We start from the raw sequence: 20,240 nt of genomic DNA on the forward strand, positions 1-20,240 counted from the left end.
GGAAAGCATCAAGTTGGATAAGTCACCGGGACTGGATGAGATGTACCCCAGGCTACTGTGGGAGGCAAGGGAGGAGATTGCTGAGCCTCTGGCAATGATCTTTGCATCATCAATGGGGACAGAAGAGGTTCTGGAGGATTGGAGGGTTGTGGATGTTGATCCTTTATTCAAGAAAAGGAGTAGAGATAGCCCAGAAAATTATAGACCAGTGAGTCTTACTTCAGTGGTTGGTAAGTTGATGGAGAAGATCCTGAGAGGCAGGATTTATAAACATTTCGAGAGATATAATATGATTAGGAATAGTCAGCATGGCTTTGTCAAGGACAAGTCGTGCCTTACGAGCCTGATTGAATTTTTTGAGGATGTGACTAAACACATTGATGAAGAAAGAGCAGTAGATGTAGTGTATATGGATTTCAACAAGGCATTTGATAAGGTACCCCATGCAAGTCTTATTGAGAAAGTAAAGAGGCATGAGATCCAAGGGGACATTGCTTTGTTGATCCAGAACTGGCTTGCCCACAGAAGGCAAAGAGTGGTTGTAGACAGGTCATATTCTGCATGGAGGTCGGTGACTAGTAGTGTGCCTCAGGGATCTGTTGTGGGACCCTTACTCTTCGTGATATTTATAAATGACCTGGATGGGGAAATGGAATGATGGGTTAGTAAGTTTGCTGATGACACAAAGGTTGGAGGTGTTGTGGATGGTGTGGAGGGCTGTCAGAGGTTACAGCAGGACATTGATAGGATGCAAAACTGGGCTGAGAAGTAGCAGATAGTGTTCAACCCAGATAAGTGTGAAGTGGTTCATTTTGGTAGGTCAAGTATGATGGCAGAATATAGTATTAATGGTAAGACTCTTGGCAGTATGCAGGATTAGAGGGATCTTGGGGTCAGAGTCCATAGGACGCTCAAAGCAGCTGCACAGGTTGATGCTGTGGTTAAGAAGGCATGCAGTGTATTGGCCATCATTAATTGTGGAATTGAATTTAGGAGCCAAGAGGTAATGTTGCAGCTATATAGGACCCTGGTTAGACCCCACTTGGAATACTGTGCTCAGTTCTGGTCGCCTCACTACAGGAAGAATGTGCAAGCCATTGAAAAGGTCCAGAGGGGATTTACAAGGATGTTGCCTGGATTGGGGGATTGTGTGAACTCGGCCTTTTCTCCTTGGAGCAACGGATGATGAGGGGTGATCTGATAGAGATGATAAGATGATGAGAGGCATTGATCGTGTGGATAGTTAGAGGCTTTTTCCCAGGGCTGAAATGGTTGCCACAAGAGGACACAGGTTTAAGGTGCTGGGGAGTAGGTACAGAGGAGATATCAACGGTAAGTTTTTTACTCAGAGACTGGTGAGTGCTTGGAATGGGCTGCCGGCAACGCTGGTGGAGGTGGGTACGATAGTGTCTTTTAAGAGGCTTTTAGATAGGTACATGGAGCTTAGAAAAATAGAGGGCTATGGGTAAGCCTAGTAATTTCTAAGGTAGGGACATGTTCAGCACAACTTTGTGGGCCAAAGGGCCTGTATTGTGTTGTAAGTTTTCTAGGTTTCTATATTACCTGGAGAGGCAGGGCCATGGGCAGTCCATGTTTTTATAGAAGGGTAGCATCTCGCTGAGGGCGAAGACTTTAAAGACAAGTTGCCCTCGTTTCTGTGAAGTGAGGGAAAAGAGTTGTCTGATGTGAAAGGTCTAATGGGTTCTTCAGCAATTGACTTAAGTTCTGAGCTCACTTTGGCTATTACATCACTGGTTGATAAATGCAGGAGTGTATCTGTGGAGAGCCAAAGTTATCGTCGGCTGGGAGTGTTCTCTGGAGTCAAGCCCACACCCGATGTGGAAGAATATGAGGCTTGAGCTGAGCAGACATCTCAGTTCGTGGATAAATGGCAGTGCTCAGATAATATGAAAAAACAGAGTTTACAGGGTTCATCGGCTGATTTAGTGAGGTTCTGAGAGGCAGGAAACCCATTAGCCACATCAGCTAATTACCTGCAAGCTGTGGAAGATGTTTTTGGCACTGCTGAAAGTGCAGCCAATCTGATGATGAAGTTCAGACACACATTCCAGGAGGAAGGAAAGAAGCTGTCTGTCTGCATTTTCAGACTGGAGAATCTACTGCAGTGTTTGTGCCACAAAGGGGGCATTCAACTGTCTGGGAGAAATTGCTGGAGGATGGAGTAAGTTGTGAATGTACTTGAATGACCTGCAAGATTCAAATGTGCTGTCCTCCATCTTTTACCAGTTACTCCGAGAAGTTAGAGAGGAGGAAAACGTGATGGAGAAGAGGGGCATTTCCAAAAGCCGAATAGTGTCTTCAGTGGTAACCTCGGTTACTAAAGTGACCCCTGATGCCACAGAGTTAGAGCTTTTGAGGAATGAGGTGGAAAACATTCGAGCTGAGCTGACACAATGGATGTCTGCTAATATTTCAGCTAAATTTGACACATCTATTGTGAAACCTGACCCACCTGCAGGACTTGCAAAGCAGCGGACTGCTGCTGAAAAGGGTCTCATTACTAGAGGGGCAACCGGTATTCTTTGGTACAACCATAGAGAAGATGGACATTTCAGGCAACACTGAGGGGCAGGAAAGTCTTTGAAGTGTAAGTCAGTGGTTGTTCAAACAGAAGAAAAGAGGCACAGCTGCGGAGGGACCCAGTAAAGGAACGGCCTGGTGTCTCAGAGAGGATGCATTCAAATCAGTATCAAGGAAAGGCTAAAGTGCAGAACACTATTCCTAAAGGTTTAATTGGACCAAACTCTGATGTATCCATGTGGATTTAAGGTTTTTATGCTGGAGCCCTATTGACACAGGCTCTTAAGTTACTATACAGATCCTTTTAAAACCGGTACTTGACGCCACTCAGTACCCTTGAAATTTGGGGCCTTAGTACTGATGAGTACCTATACGATAGTTACTTGTTATTGAAACTGGAATTTTTGGAACCTGAGGTTGGGGTAACTGAGACTGTTGACACACCAGTGTTGGTTTGTCTGTATCTGGTTGGAAAGGCTGGAACTTCCATTCTTGTAGGAACGAATGCTTCCATTGTGAGAAGGCAGGTGAGAACTTGCAAGGACAGAAGTGGAGAGAACTTTTTGAAAAACCTTGTCCATTCACCCTGTGTTCAGAGCTGCTTTTGAGAATGTGCAAGTTCCTCTTAAGCAGGATGATGAGCAGAATCAAGGAACTGTGTGGTACACCTAGTCCAAACCTGTCATGTTATATCCTGAAGGAGTGGCTGGAGAGCCAGCTAACGAGCCAAGTTTGCATACTAGCCTAGTGAGGGGGTTACACCTAGTTATTTCAAACTGCCCTCTAAATTGAATGTTTTGCCATATTTTCCTTGTTATCACTGATATGATTCCAGTATCTCTTCATTGTTCCCTTTCCAGGGCTCCAGGGCTCTCCTTATAAAGGCCAGGGTGTCTAGCATTCCATTAAAGCTTATCCAGTGGCTCATACAAAGTTGACTGCTTTTTGTGCTATTGTTCAACATGTAGATTATCAGGAAAAGGCAGGAGAATGGAGAAGGATAATAAATCAGCAGTAAATGATTGAGCAGATGGGTTGAATGGAGTAATTCTGCTCATATGTCCTATGTAAAGTTCAAAATTCTTTTTTGCTCTTATCCTTAAAATGCCCTTCAAACTGCAATGCCATCATGAGAGATCTTGGAATTTATGTTCCTGTATCTTTGCACCTTCACCTTCATATGGATATTGCTGCTAAGGGTACCTTTCAATTGATCATGTTTTTCCCAATATGTTCTGCCTGCTCCTCATTATTTAACTTCCACCTGCTGTTTCTGTATCCCTGCTTGGACTCTTGACCTCACAATCTACAGTCTCTTGTTATGATCTTGCATCGTATCATTTACCTGCACTGTTCTTTCTCTGTAGCTGTTACAGTTCATTCAGCATTGTTATTAACTTACCTTGTTCTACCTCAATGCACCATGTAATGACCTAATCTAAGAATTTAAGAAACAGGAGCAGGAGTAGGCCATCCGGCCCATCAAGCCTGCTCTGCCATTCAATAAGATCATGGCTGATCTGCCCGTAAACTCAGCTCCATCTACCTGCCTTTTCCCCATAACCCTTAATTACCCTACTATGTAAAAACCTATCTAACTGTATCTGAAATATATTTAGTGAAGAAGCTTCAACTGCTTCCCTGGGCAGAGAATTCCTCAAATTCACCACTCTCTGGGAAAAACAGTTCCTCCTCATCTCCATCCTAAATCTTCTCCCCTGAATCTTGAGGCAGTGTTCCCTAGTTCTAGTCTCACCTACCAATGGAAACAACTTTCCTATTTCTATCTTATCTATCCCTTTCAAAGTTCTGTATGTTTCTATAAGATCCCCTTTCATTCTTCTGAATTCCAGAGAGTATAGTCCCAGGCGACTCAATATCTCCTCATAGGTTAACCCCTTCATCCCTGGAATCAATCTGGTGAACCTCCTCTGCACTACCTCCAAAGCCAGTATATCCTTCCTCGAGTATGAGACCAGAACTGCACACAGCACTACAGGTGCAGCCTCACCAGTACCCTGTATAGTTGCAGCATGACCTCCCTGCTCTTGAATTCAATCCCTCTGGCAATGAAGGCCAACATTCCGTTTGCCTTCTTAATAACCTGTTGCACCTGGAAGCCAACTTTTCGCAATTCATGAACAAGCACTCCCAAGTCTCTCTGCACAACAGCATGCTGCAATCTTTCACCATTTAAATAATAATCTGCTCTTCTATTATTCCTTCCAAAGTGGACAATCTTGCATTTACCAACATTGTTTTCCATCTGCCAGACCTTGGCCCACTAACCTCTAACCTAGCTATATCCCTCTGCAGACTCTCCACATCCTCTCAGTTTAGTGTTATCAGCAAATTTTGCTACGCTACACTCAGTCCCCTCTTCCAAATCATCAATGTAAATGATAAACAGCTGAGGGCCCAGCACTGACCCCCACGGCAACCACTCACCACTGACTGCCAACCGGAGAAACACCCATTTATACCAACTCTCTGCCTTCTATTGGTTAACCAATCCACTATCCATGCCAATACACTTCCTCTGACTCCATGCATCCGAATCTTATTTAAAAATCTCGTGCGGCACCTTATCGAATGCCTTCTGGAAATCCAAGTATATGACATCCACCTGTTTCTCTCTATCTACTGCACTCATTATGTCCTCAAAGAACTCCAGTAAGTTTGGCAAACAGGACCTGCCCTTTCTGAATCCATGCTGCGTCTGTCTAATGGAACCACTCCTTTCTAAATGTTTCACTATTTCTTCCTTAATGACAGCTTCAAGCATTTTCCCGACTACAGACGTTAAGCTAACTGGCCTATAGTTGCCTGTCTTTTGCCTACATCCTTTTTTAAAAAATGGCGTGACATTTGTTGTCTTCTAATCTACGGGGACCTGCCCAGAGTCTAGAGAGTTTTGACCAACGCGTCTACTATAACCTCCGCCAATTCCCTCAGCACTCTGGGATGCATCCCATCAGGACCAGGGGACTTATCTACCTTCAGGCCGTCTAGTTTGCTCATCACTATCACTTTAGTGACAGTGATTTTATCGAGGTCCTCATCTCCCATTTCGTCCATAACATCCTTCTTTGGCATATTAGACCAACACAAAATAGTCGTTCAATGCCTCAGCCATTTCCTTATCATCCAATATCAATTTCCCCTTCTCGTCTTCCAAGGGACCTACATTGACTTTAGCCACCCTCGTCCACTCTATAAATTTATAAAAACTTTTGTGATCTGTTTTTAAATTTGGTGCTAATTTACTTTCATACGCTATCTTTCCTTTCCTTATTTCTTGTTTAGTTGTACTTTGTTGCTTTTTAAGGTTTTCCCAATCCTCCACTCTCCCACTACTCTTTGTGACTTTGTACACATGAGCTTTTAACTTGATACTATCTTTTATTTCCTTAGTTATCCAAGGCTGGCTCTCCCCACACTTACTGTCCTTACTTTTGACTGGAATATACTTTTGTTGAGCACTGTAAAAAATCTCTTTGAAAGTATTCCACTGTTCCTCAACTGTCCTACCAAATAGTCTGTGTTCCCAATCCACATTAGCCAACTCCTCCCTCATCCTGTTGTAGTCTCCCTTGTTCAAGCATAATACACTAGTTTTAGATCTAACTATTTCATCCTCCATCTGCATGTGAAATTCAATCATACTCTGATCACTCTTTCCAAGGGGATCTCTGACTACAAAATCGTTAATCTTACCTGTCTCATTGCACAGGACTAGATCTAAGATATCATTTCCTTTGTAGGTTCACTAACATGCTGCTCAAGAAAGCCATCACGGATGCATCCTATGAAGTCCTCCTCAAGACTTCCTTGACCAACCTGATTCATCCAATCTATGTGGAAGTTAAAATCCCCCATGACAATCGCCGTTCCGTTCTTACAAGCCTCAGTTATTTCTTGGTTAATCGCCTCTGCCACTGCAATATTTTTATTAGGTGGGCTATAGACAACTCCCACTAGTGACTTTTCCCTTTACTATTATTAATCTCTACCAACATTCTGTTCCGTAGATCTTATATCATCTCTAACAATCACCCTGATCTCATCTCTAAGAGCGCCACCCTACCTCCTCTGCCTTCCTGCCTATCTTTCCGTACTACCTGATACCCTTGGATATTCAATTCCCAGTCATCTCCACCTTGCAACCAGGTTTCTGTAATGGCCACTGAATCATATGCCTTGGTACTGATCTGTGCCACAAGTTCACTAACCTTGTTTCTAATATTACGGGCATTTAGATAAAGTTCCCTTATAGTCATTGTCCTTTTAGAATCTAGTGACCTATGCAATTTTTGCTTTTTACTTTTATGCACTCTACTCTTACTTTTTTTCTTCACTAACTCCAGCTTTGGTCTCTGCATCACTTCCCTCTTCTTTTCTGTGTGGGTTCCCATCCCCTTGCCATATTAGTTTAAAACCTCCCCAACAGCACTAGCAAACAATCTCCCTAGGACATTGATCCCGGCCCTGCCCAGACCATCCAGACGGTACTGGTCCCACCTCCCCCAGAAGCAGTTCCAATACCCCAAGAGTCTGAAACCCTCCCTCCTGCACCACCGCTCAAGCCACATATTCATTCTGGCTATCCTGCTATTCCAACTCTGGCTAGCACGTGGCACCGGTGATAATCCTGAGATTATTACCTTTGACGTCCTACTCTTTAATTTATCTCCTAGCTCCCTAAATTCAGCTTGTACAGCCTCATCCGCTTTCTTCCTATCTCTGTGAACATTATCCAAGACAAATTTTTCACTGTACATGGGACAGTAATAAATTAATACCAATACCTCGTCCGCATCGACCATGCTATCTCTCTAAGCTAGTCCCATTTGAATGCAGTAGGCCCATATCTCTTCACTCCTTTCCTATTCCTATACCTGTCCAAATGCCTTTTAAGCACTGTTCTTGTCACTGTCTCCATCACTCCTCTGGCAGCTCACTCCAGCTATTCCAGAAAAACCTACCACTCAGATCTACTTTAAATTTTATCCCCCAAGTTCTCGGCTCCCCTCCTCTGGAGAGGGAAAACATTGATGCCCTCATAATTTTATAAATCTTTTTGAAGTCTTACCTTATGATCCAGTGAGAATAAACCCAACTTGTCCTATTTTGCCTTATAAATGCAGCCCTCAGCTGCTGAATCTCCTCCGCATTCTCTCTGTTGCTACCACATCCTGCAGTGCTGTGGCAAGAACTATATGCAAAACTGCAAAAGTGGTTTAACCAGTGCTTTTTACAACTGCAACATGATGTCCCAACTCTTATACTCACCGCCTCAGCCTATATACCTCCTTCACTGCCCTATCCACCTGTGATAAAAACTTTCCAGAATGAATAGACTGCTAGTTTGTATGAATGAATCCAGGATGTAACAATGTCTTTGGGAGAGTACCAGTAGAACTTGTGTTTTGATGTTGCTCATTGAACAGGAGTGAGTTGGATTCAATGTTGGTGGCCCAAAGCTGGATTTAATTCAGGTTATTGCTTTAGCTGAGTTTTACAAAAGAGAATGTTAGACTGGTTCCTTAATATCGATTTTTTTTTAAAAACTTTTTTTTTGTAGTCTATTCTGACAGTACCAGTGAAGGCTCAGTCTGGTGTCAGTACTGTTCACATCCAGCAAAGTTCTACTAAAGCAAATCTAACAATGGCTGGGATCAGCACGGCTTCCAAAACAGTGTCCAGCACACTCAACAGTGCTGCGTCGAGCTCCGCCACCAGCATCTTACAGAACGTGGCAGGACAAAGCATCATGAGACAGGTGAGCACTGACTGAGCATGCCCTTGCATGGCTGCTGGTGGATGGGGAATGGAGGGGGTACTTAAGGGCCAATGCATTTAAGAAGCTTGGGAATTTGTGATACATCATCCATGCAGGGAGGTTCACTTCTTCCGTTGAAGGAACTTAAACTCATTCGGCAGGGCAAATGGGCCACAGATTAGAGTAGAACTAAGGAGGTGGTGAAGTGAAATCAGTCCAGTCAGCAGAGCAAATATGGGCAAGCTAAGATCCACTGGAGCAGTTCAAGGCTAAATTGGATTGTATATAAGTTATATCCAGCTTTATAAACATAGAGGAATGGACAGCAATGAGGTATCATGATAGATTTTATTAGTTTTAATGTTCTTGCTGTTGTTTGTTCATTGAGAGATAAGAACAGTCTTTTCCCATATTGTCCCTGGTGATATTGCCCAAAACTAAAGGTGACATTTTATCTTTGTCCTAAAAGCAAGAGGAAAGCTGAGAATTGACTGGATATAATTGATGATTGCAGTTCTTATTTTTTACCTGGTCCTGGCCTCTGAATTACCATATCGCTCAGTGGATTACTGTTGGTGTGAATGGTTGCTTCATAAACTAATTGAATCACTAGCTGTGAAGCAACTTACTGCTCAACAGAATCTCATTTTGTTACAGTTGTGCTTTCCCAGCTTTTGAAAGGGTATGTCCACAGAGATTTTTCATTTCTGAATATTGGGCTGAAATTTGTCTCTTGAGTATTTACAGTGACTGATAAAAGATTGTTCTGCCTAGGTTGCCATTGCAGGCCAGCTTGGGGTGAAGGCCCAGTCTAGTACTGGAATCCCATTGACAGCCACCAACATCCGGATTCAGGGGAAAGATGTTCTGCGGCTGGCACCATCCTCTATCACCACCGACTCCAAAGGTCAGACGGTGCTCCGCATCACACAGGATATGATGGCTACCCTGACTAAGGCGCCGGTCACCACCGTCAAACTCACTCCAGATATGCTCGGGACCAAGGGCATCTCAGCCACTCTACACGTCACACCAGCCATGCAGTCCACGGACACCCTGGTGAAGGCCTCCACCTGCACAAGTGCATCCACGACCTCCACAGTTGTCAAGGTCACACCAGACTTGAAAGTCACAGATGCAACAAGTGCCGCCATCCGGTTGATGCCGGCGCTGGCTGTAACGGTAGCTGACCAGATGAGTAAAGCGTGTGCCCCCCTCTCCTCGACGGACACCAAGCCAGCTGCCACCATTCGCATCATGCCTGGCCTTGGGGTCATTCCCAAACCCGGGCAGGCCATTGCCGTGGCAACTTCCAGCAAACCATTCACAGCTGCGGGTACAATGACCTCAGCTGCAGTTACGCTGACGACAGTAAGCACAGCCGGGTCAAAGGCAATCACCAAGGTAACACCAACGGCTGGGCTGCCAATCTCGATTGGAACAGGTACAGCTACAGTCAGGCAGGTTCCTGTCAGTGCAACCATGGTGTCTACAACACAGGCGGTAAGTTTAAATGCTGCCCTACTTGTCTTTCATCATGGTGTTCTTTAGTTACTGCCAACACCAAGTGTTTGGGAAGTCCCAGCAGTGGCATTGCCCCAAAACATGGCACACCAAGCTCCTACTTGAGATAGAAAGGAGCAAATCTGAAACTTACGTATGTTGATATGCCATGGTAGTGTCACAGTCAGCGCAATGATTACAGCTCAGGGCGTTCCAGTGTTTGGAATTCAATTCTGGCAACGTTCTGTAGGAGTCTGTACATCCAGTGGGTTTTGGACAATAAGGTATAGGATCAGAATTAGGCCACTTGGCCCATTGAGTTTGCGCTGTCATTTCATCATGGCTGATCCATTTCCCCTTCAGCCCCAGTCTCCTGTCTTATCCCCGTATCCTATCATGCCCTGACTAATCAAGAAACTGCCATCCTCTACCTTAAATATACCCAATGATTTGCCCTTCATGGCTGCCTGGGGCAATAAATTCCACGGATTCACCACCGTCATGGTCCCCCGGTTTCCTTCCGCAGTCTGAAGACGTATCAAGTAGGCTAATAGGTCATTGAAAATTGTCCCTGATTAGATTAGGGTTAATCAGGTTTGTCGGGGGTTGTTGAGGCAGCTCGGCTCAAAGGGTTGGAAAGCCCTACTCTGCACTGTATTACTAGATAAATAAATTTGGGAATACCACAGATGCGGGATATCTGAAATAAAAATATAACACTGGAAAGAACCTGCAGGTCGGGAACATCTGTGGAAAGAAAAACAGGGTTAACATTTCAGGGGAAGTGTTTCAGTACTAGGTAAAGTTGCAAATGAAACAAGTTTTGAAATGAGAGGGGTGGAGAACGAAGAGGGATACCGTGATGAGGTGAAGACTGGAAACAATTGAATGCTTTAAATGGTGGTGATGAAGCTATAAGTTGCATCAAGAGCAGGTGTTCAACTTTCAAAGCAAATTTATTATATTTTAGTATAAGTATTCAGTAAAAATATATTTATTATCAAAGTGCATATATGTCACCATATACAACCCTGAGGTTCATTTTCCTGTGGGCAATAACAGTAAATACAAGAACAATCGAATCAATGGAAGACCACACCCAACAGGATGGACAAACAACAAACTGTGCAAATACAAAAAGAAAGATTAAATAAAATAAATATGTAATAAATATCAAGAACAGGAGCTGAAGAGTCCTTGAAAGTGAGTCCATAAATTGCGGGAAGTAACTACCTATGATGTTGATTGATGGGCGATTGAAGTTATCCCCTCTGGTTCAACCTGATGGTTGAGGGGGTGATGGTTGAAGGGAACAGATGAAAGCTGGAATTACTGAAGGCAGAGAGTGGGGAGCCTAGGAATCTGAGGAACAATGATTGACCGCATGGAGCTGTTGAATGCTGAAGGCTGCAACGTGCCATGCCAGCAGATGAAGTTCTATCCCTTATTGATCATTATTGGAACCATGTAGAAGACCAAGGGCAGAGAGATCAGAGTGGATTAGAAAATTAAAGTGATAGTAATAGTTCAGGATCATCCGTGGTCTGAACAGAGGTGTTTTTCATTGGTTGTTATTGATATTAAGCTAATTAAAGAGGCACATTGGAAGAGATCTGGGATGATTATACGTGAATCATTAATGCTGGTAATATAGTATTGAGTTCAAAAGTTTTGCAAAAACTATACAGAGCCTCAAAGCCCAGTTTCGCTCTTTTTGGAATATCTTTGTTGGATATTCTACATTGTATCTCAAAATAAATAAAATTAGGTTAAAAATTTTAGAATGAACCTGACAATTTGGGAAGATCGGGGAAAGATTGACCAGACTGGTCCTAAAGCTAGGGGCTTACAGTTGAACGAGCAGTGTGGAGAACCTGTGAGTTGACGGAGCTATTTAAAATCATGAAGTGTTTAGAAAACTGTAGAGAAGCATTTCCTGAGGCTGTAAGGTCAATGAGCTGCAGAGATTTAGTGACTGGCAAAAGTATCATTTTAATACAACTAATGATTGCCATTTGAATTTAAAAACTAGGATAAGAATTTAAAATAAAAGTGGTGGTTGCTGGGAGCTGGTATTGGTCAGCAGTCAGGGATGTTCAGGGTGATCAGGGCTGGTTAGGGACAGCATACAAGCCATAGCTCTAGATGACCACATTTACAGAATAAAGTTGGTCAGCCTTAAGTGTATTTGGATAGTCTTGGATTTAGTAACACAAGCTGGGATGGAGCAGTCAAGTATATTTTATTAAAGTATGCTTTTTCTCTGCCCTCTCGTGCTTTGCCTCTTCACACCCCCCCCCCCCCCCGCCCCACGCACACTCCTTGCTCTCCCGAACAACCCCCTTCACCCTCTCTCCCTCTCTGTCTCAATGGAGGAAACATTAGAGAGGGCTGAATGGAGATTTACAACTGGATGGCAAGGAACTGAAGTCTTAATCAGGCAGTAAGTTTGAGCAGGTTAAGGTAATATTGTTCCAACTAGAGGGTATTTAATTGAAGTATTGTATATAGAGTGGAGAGCAAGGAGGTCTTGTGTACTTCTGCAAAAAGGCCAGTGACCTTTGGTGGAAGAGGTAGGGAGAAGTGACACAAATACTTTTCACCCAGAAAATGGTGGGGTTTGTAACTTAGTCTCTTGGAACAGAGAAGGGAAATGAGATGAGTCATGAAGAACCATTTTCAGCCAGCAAATGTTCAATCAGCCTAATAGGATCCTTTTGTGTCATAAATTCCTCTCGTATCCCAGCCACATTAGCCTCCTTTACCAGCAATGGCTTCCAGTGTTTCAGCGTGTGACCATCAGGGCGGACTGGTGTTGATGTAACTCTCCATGAACCGGTTGCCCATTACAGGGTCGGGTTTGATGTGTTCCACAATCCAGAAGCCTTTATGCATTGGCTTTTCTGGAGTGACTCTGAAAGAGTGCATTGTGAGATCCAGTGATTGTGTAAAATTAATGCAAGCCTGAAATGGTTGTAACGTCATACTGTCCTATGTATTCCTCATTGTTCATGTGGAGCTGTGTCTGACAGTAAGTAACTCAGATACCACGTTATTAACATTTTTTAAAGTGTCTGGATGAGTACTTGAAGCACTAAGGCAAACAATGCTATGGATCATATACTAAACACAATTAGGTTAGATTTGTATTTAATGGTTGTCATGGGCATGATGGGCAGATCACCTGTATAACACTATGTAGTATTAACGTCTCTAATTCCTTTCTCAGACCAAGCTGCCTGCGACCATCACCGTGCCTTTATCAGTTCTGAACCAACCTCTCAAAGGAAAAGGGGTGATGGCAGGACCAATAATCAAGGGCAACCTCGGGGCAAAGTAAGTGACACTGAGTGTACTGGGCAGGGTGAGGAATACTTGTACACCGGGTGAAGAGTGGCAGGGATCAGTGCCAGGCAATTCTGACAGTGTACAGTAAAGGTCATTCCTGTGGAATGTGTATGGGAGTGTATTCAGCAGAGATGTGTGAGTGTGGATCAGGCAGTTGGATCTCATTCACAAAAATACAACTGCAGATGCTGTGGATCAAAGAATACGTACACAACGCTGGAAGAACTCAGCAGGCCAGGCAGCATCCGTGAGAAAAGAGTAGCCAACGTTTCGGGCCGAGACCCTTCATCAGTAGTGGGGGGGGAAGAGAGGGCCGAAGCCCAGTAATAGAGATAGGGGAGGGGGTAGGGTCTAGAGGTGCCAGGTGGAGAACCAATCAGAGGAAGGATAAAGGGGGAGGGGGAGGGGATAAGCATGAAAGAACTGTAGAGTTCAACTTTCTGCTTCTTTATCTCTACGGTTCTTTCACGCTTATCCCCTCCCCCTTTATCTTTCCTCTGATTGGTTTTCCACCTGGCGCCTCTAGACCCTACCCCCTCCCCTATCTCTATTACTGGGCTTCGGCCCTCTCTTCCCCCCCACTCCTGATGAAGGGTCTCGGCCCGAAACGTTGGCTACTCTTTTCTCACGGATGCTGCCTGACCTGCTGAGTTCTTCCAGCGTTGTGTACGTATTCTTGGATCTCATTCAGCTCAGGCAGGGGAAGCTGCTGTGACAATAAATTCTACACAGTAGGAAGATCTGGGACCATTACTGGCCTACACGGTCTGGTAAATCTGAGCGAACAGGTAAAATTAGAGGCGAGACTTGTGGTTCCATTAATGAGGAATTTAAGGGTATTGAAGGAGTGGTAGGTTAGGTAGAGAATGGTATCTGAAACAACGGAGGATAACATTTGATGTGGACTTTTGGGATATGGTAGCAGAAAGCACTCCTTCCCATAGTTCCCATCCAGGAACATTGTCCCCTAAAATCCAGGCTGAACGTTTCTAGATTAGGTTCATTGAGTTATACAATAAAGAAAAGGGCCCTTTGGCTCAGCGATTCATTCCAACCAAGCCAATCCATTTTCCCATATCCTGTTAAACCTTTCCCATCCATGTATCTGTCTAAATATATTCTAGGCACTGTAATTGTACCTGTCTCTATCGCCTCCTTTGGTAGCTTACTCCAAACACCCACCACCCTCTGTGTGAAAATCTTGCCAATCGGAAAACTCTAAATCTTTACTCTCTCACCTTAAATGTTTGCCCTCTGCTTCTAAGATGTACTATCCTGGGAAAGAGACATCTGCGCTTCTCATAATCTTACATATTTGTAAAAGGGCACCCCTCTGCCTCCTATGCTCCTACATAAATGGCTTCAGCTTATCTGATCTTTCCTAACAAGCACTCTAGTCTAGGCAACATCCTTGTAATCGTTTCTGCACCTTCTCTAGCATACTAACATCCTTCTAAGTATGGCATATTGACTGAAACTGCACACAATGCTCCTCATGCAATCTAACCAATTTTTTTATACAACTGTGATGCAACATTAGTGGATGGACTGATGAAGGCATGCATGCCATATGCCTTCTTTACCACCCTGTCTAACTGTTGCCACTTTCAGAGAACTATGCATTTGTACCCCTAAGCAACAGCACTCTCTAGGACCCTGCCATTCACTGTGCATCTCCTCGCTTAGTTTAACTTTACACTTGTCTGAGTTGTTATCACGTGCATATACAATGAAGAGCTTGTCTTGCATTCTGTTTATACAGATCAAATCATTACACAGTGTATTAACGTGGAACAAGGTAAAGCAATAATAATTCAGAATAAAGTGTAAAAGCTACCAAAATGGTGCAGTGCAGGTAAATAATAATGAGGTAGATTGAGAGGCCGAGAATCCATCTTATTATAGGTCTGTTCAAGATTCTGAAAACAGCAGGACAGAAGCTGTCCTTGAGCCTGGTGGTACATACTTTCAGGCTTTTGTATCTTCTGCTTGATGAGTGAGGGGTGAAGTGAGAATATCCAGGGTGGGGAGGAATCTTTGATTATATTGACTGTTTTACCAAGGCAATGAGAAGTGTAGTCAGAGTTCATGGGAGGGGAAGCTAGTTTCTGTGATGTGCTGAGCTGTGCCCACAACTCTGCAGTTACGTGCAGAGCAGTTGCCGTACGAAGCCATTATGCATCTAGAGCAAATGCTTTATATGGTGCATCAATAACTATGGGTAAGCGTCGACTGGGAGGTACCAAATTTCTTGAGCCTTCTGAAGAAGTAGAGGTGTTGGTCGGCTTTTACGGCTGTGATATCAATGTGGTTGGACCAGGACAGGCTATTGGTGATGGTAACACCAAGGAACCCTTGCCATCTAATCATTAATACATTTGACAAACAACAGTGATCCCTGCAACACTCCACTGATCACAGGCCTTTGAAAAACAACCTTCCCTTTGCTGGGTGCCTCTTTCCACCAGTTAATTTTGTAGCTGATTGGTTATCTCACTTTGGATTCCATGTATTCTGTCCTGGGCCAGCCTAGCATGCGGGACCTTGTCAAAGGACTTGCTAAAGTCCGTGAAGTAACATCTACCACCCCACCCTTGTCAATCCTCTTAATCAATCACCTCTTCAAAAAAAAACTCAAATCAAATTAGTGTGGCAATGCTTCCCTCACACAAAGCCAGGCTGACTATCTTGTATCAGTCATTATCTTTCCAAATGTAGGTAGATCCCATCTCTTAGGATCTCCAGTAACCTTTCCACCACTGATGTTAGGTTCACCAGCTCATAGTTCCCTGGCTTGGACCTGCTGCAGCCCTTCTTAAATAAACACATGTCATTAGCCACACTCAATTCTTTTAAGTTTAAAGTAAAATTCATTGTTAGAGTACATGCATGTCACCACATACAACCCTGCGATTCTTTTTCTGTGAGCATACTTAGCAAATCTATAGATCAGTAACTGTAAACATCAAGAACTGTTAACTAAAACTGTGCAAATGCAGATATAAATAAATAGTATTAAATAATGAACATGACATAATAATATAAATGAGTCCAGAAATGAATGTAGTTTCTCTCCTTTTGTTCAAGAGCGTGATGGTTGAGGGGTAATAATTGTTTTTGAACCTGGTGGTGAGAGTCCTGAAGCACTTGTGCCTTCTGGTACGTCGCCCATGATAACTACGACTGATATACTTTTGTTAGATAAGAATATCAAGAGTTATGTTGTTGAGGCAGATACGCAATAAAATGCAAGTCAGTTCTGGCCTAGGCTAAGTAAGAGAATAGGTGTGAGTGGTAAATACCAACAGATTTCATTTGGCCTCCTTATTTCTGGGGAATGAAGGGGAATATTCTACGTCCCAGATGCTGCTAAATAAATGGAGCGAAAAACTGCAGTTGCTGGAAATCTGAAACAAAGTACTGGAAGCACCGAGCAGATCAGATAGTGCTTGGAGCGAAGCAGTCAGTGCTTTAGCTGATGGACCCTTCAACAGAATTCAAAAATTAATATGTTCATCTTTTCAGTTGTAGAGACAGGGAGAAGTGAAGAGACCAGGATGTACGTGACCGAGTGCCAACCAAAGTTGCCACAGTGTCAGTTGCTCTAAAATCTGACAGTTACAGAAGGTGCAGCCCCAGCCGAGGGAGGGAGAGCAGAGCATGGGGGCTGATGGCTGGGAGTGCAGCTGCAAGGGATGGGTGTGAGGTCAGGCAGGGGCTGGCCAGCACTGACTACTCACACAGCCAACAGAGAGGGAGTGAGCTAACTCCAGTACTTGTTATTATGACCCAGTCAGGACACAGAGGATTAATGAGCAGTTTGTTTTTAATCAAAGTCACAGGCACACAATGGTTCATGAAGGGATTTAATCTATTTCCAGTATCAGTGGACTTGGAAGAAATATTATACTCACGACCATGCCTGCGGGGACGAAACTGATCGCTGGGAGCAAACCTGTCAGCTTCGTTACAGCCCAGCAATTGCAGCAGCTCCAACAACAGGGACAGGCCACCCAGGTAAGGAGGCAAGGGGCAGGAGGAGGTGGGATGGAGGGATTTTGGAGGGACGGCATGAGAGTGGGAGTTGAGAAAGTGGGATAGAGGGAGAGCGAGGCTGGGGGTGATGATAAGGATGTGGAAGAGGGAAGAAGATGGAGAAAGGATGGGGGAGTGTGGACAATGGGAGACACTGAGGGAGAGGTGGAATAGAAGAGAACGGTGTGGGGAGAGTGGGCAGTGCGGGAGAGGGAGGCAAAAAGCTTGAAATAGGCAAGTTGTCGGGGTGCATGCCAGTGAGGGGAAGACAATAGAGTGTGGGCGATAGAACGGGAATGTAAAATGTAGCAGAACTGCTGGCAAGCAGAAAGGGAGGTGCAGGTTGCTGTGTGATCCTGGTACCAGGCAACGGTGGGAATCCTTTTGCAACATGCTTGGAGGTTTCACTCCTCAACCCTTGCACCCCCCCCCCCACCCAACATTCACTCGTTCACTGGCCTGAAGTGAGCACGCCCATCCCGATCATCATCCCCTTACCACCAGATTCATGGAAGTCGTAGAGTATACAGGCTCTTTGGCCCAACTGGTCCATGCCAACCAAGATGCCCCATCCATGCTTTTCCCATTTGCTAGCGTTTGGCCAATAACCTGTCAATTATCCGTGTGATCAGCCAGGCGCACCCTTTGGCCCTGGCCTTCTGGCTAGTTAAACTGCTCTGTGTTTAAAGTCGATGGCAAACAGGTGAGGAGGGGCAGTGGTGATGAGAGGGACAGGATGGTGCCTGAATCTACAGGCCCTTGGTGCATTTGTGGGAGTGGCTAATAGGAGCAGTGGGATTGTGGCCACGGAGTTTGTCTCACCTGGCAAAGAAGAGGAAGGGATATTTGGAACTTGTCTCTCAAAGAGTAGCATCAGCCCAGACTGATGTTCCCAGTCCCGTAGGTGCTGGAGATTGGCCTTATTTAAGCCAGAGTTACAAAAATTAGAAAAATCCATGCTGTGTTCTCAGACACTGAAGTAGCATCCTACTCTGCAATGTGACTTTTAATATTCTGGCTACCTCACTTCTCCCACACAGGTCAGGATCCAACACCTTCCATCTCAACAGCTTCACCAAGGAACGTCGATCAGCTCCGGCAAGCCCATCTCTACAGTGGTCGTAACCACTGCACCGTCAGTGAAACAGCCACAGGACTAGTGAATACTGTCTTAGACATAGACCGTGTCATTGTATTTATTATTTTTACCTTCCACTGTAGGCTCATCATCTCACATATCATGGCTCAGTGCTGAGTGATGGGAGCCGTACCCCTTCTGTCCTATCGTGTGGACACAAATTGTGTTCTGCTTCAATCCCTGAAAATATATCATGAGACATACCTATACAGTATATCCAATAAAGCGTCTCAGTAATGAGCATGTTGTAGTTTGAATCCTCACTGGCTTACTGGCCAGTGGGTCAAGAGATCGATGCCTCATTACAGAAACCAGAAGGTACCTGTCTCTGCCCGGCACACCACTCTGTTGGGCCTGTAATAAGTCTTTATGTCCCTGGCCAAGGGTTCCTCCTGCTTAATGGCGAATCTCTGCTGTTTTGAAGACAAACTGTATTAAACAATCATGATGAGGTGGTTCCATATGATGGGTCCTTCTGTGGAATATCTGAGGTTCTCTGTGTATAATGCTGTGTATCAAATCATGTTTGTGTTGCTTTACAGTGGTGGAGTGTACTTATGATGCTGAATATATAGGTGTTTAAGGTGCTGTGTGTAAAGGACTTATTTCATAGTTCTCTAATAAGTGTCTTGTGCTGTCTACAATATTTTTATGCTGCAGTAGATGTGCTCTTTATTACACTGCATTTAAGTTACTGTCTATGCAGTATTGTTTTAAATGCAGTTTATAACTTCGTGTGTATATAGTGCTACTTAGTGTGCTGGATACACAGTAGTGTTCACTGCACAACAATTTGGTGACATCCAGTATAAATTGACTTCTACAATTTGGGTATCCCTGCCGTCACAGGAGATTTCAGTTTGCTGGCAGTGAGTGACGAGGAACAGGAGCAGGAGTGGACTTTTGCCTCTGCCAGGATGCTCTGCTTCAGTAAGGCCCTGGCTTATCTAAACTCTACCTTCCCAACATATTCCCATGTCTCTGAATTCCCTTGGTATCCGAAGATGTGTTGTCCTCCACACATTTTCAGTGCTCTGAGTGAAGCAATTTCTCTATATCCTAAATTCTCATCATTATCCAGAGATTCTGATTTCTCAATTCTAGACAGAGTCAAGGGAAATACTGTAACTTAATGTATGTCCTCTCCATTTTAACTTTATTTCAATCAGATCACTCTTTAAGCCACGTCCATACAATCCAAATAATGTGAGAAGCCTTTTCTTTAAGTCATTAAAAAATGACGTCAGAAGAGTTGCCACGTGTGCAGCCCGTGCAAGACGGATACACACATTAAAATATAATGATCATGTGATTATAATCAACACTTAAACAGATAAAATCATGTCAAAAATTAATTCTGAGCAATGAAGAGAAGCATTGTGTGAATATCCTTGGGTGTCAAGATTTACAAGATGGTATATTTTATCAAAGACACAATGTGAGATTCTAAAAATTAGTTATTAATTATCCTCAGCTTTATTAATAAAATTAATGGAATAGTACTTTCTAGATCATTGTTACATGGTGTTTTTTTGTGAGGAGTACCAAGTTTACAACTCATACCACATGCAAAGGGCACCCAGACGATATTTTAGTTTGACGAGATCAGATACTGGTGTTCTTAGTCATGTTTAAGAATACAGACTGGAGTGGCTCTCGCTGTACCCTCCACTGACGCTCACCGCTGCCCATTACTGCCCTGCTCATCACGTCCCCACCCCTCGCCCAGCCTGTCAATGAGCCTAGCCTTTCCTGTAAATCACAAACTGCCTGAAGAACTCGGTGGGTCAGGCAGCATCTATGGAGACAGAGTGCTAGTTGATGTCTCATGTCGAAGCCCTGAATCAGGACTGAGAGTGTCAAAGGGGTATAGCCAGTATAAAGAGGTGTGGG

The 20,240-nt window shown here is 44.0% G+C and overlaps 1 protein-coding gene across 6 annotated transcripts in view; it reads left to right on the forward strand.

Annotated features, from left to right (window-relative positions):
* nfrkb (nuclear factor related to kappaB binding protein) overlaps window positions 1-19,856 on the forward strand; it is a 124,469-nt gene extending 104,613 nt beyond the window's left edge. For all 6 annotated transcript variants that reach the window (XM_073029606.1, XM_073029608.1, XM_073029609.1 and 3 more), the window contains 5 exons: window positions 8,126-8,323; window positions 9,098-9,826; window positions 13,056-13,162; window positions 17,056-17,191; window positions 18,250-19,856. In XM_073029606.1, the coding sequence (XP_072885707.1) occupies window positions 8,126-8,323; window positions 9,098-9,826; window positions 13,056-13,162; window positions 17,056-17,191; window positions 18,250-18,369 (1,290 nt within the window). In that variant the 3' untranslated portion in view covers window positions 18,370-19,856. The remainder of the gene's footprint in view (window positions 1-8,125; window positions 8,324-9,097; window positions 9,827-13,055; window positions 13,163-17,055; window positions 17,192-18,249) is intronic.
* The last annotated feature ends 384 nt before the right edge of the window (window positions 19,857-20,240 follow it).

This window comes from Hemitrygon akajei, chromosome 26, assembly GCF_048418815.1.
Source record: "Hemitrygon akajei chromosome 26, sHemAka1.3, whole genome shotgun sequence".
In the NCBI taxonomy this organism is placed as follows: domain Eukaryota; kingdom Metazoa; phylum Chordata; class Chondrichthyes; order Myliobatiformes; family Dasyatidae; genus Hemitrygon; species Hemitrygon akajei.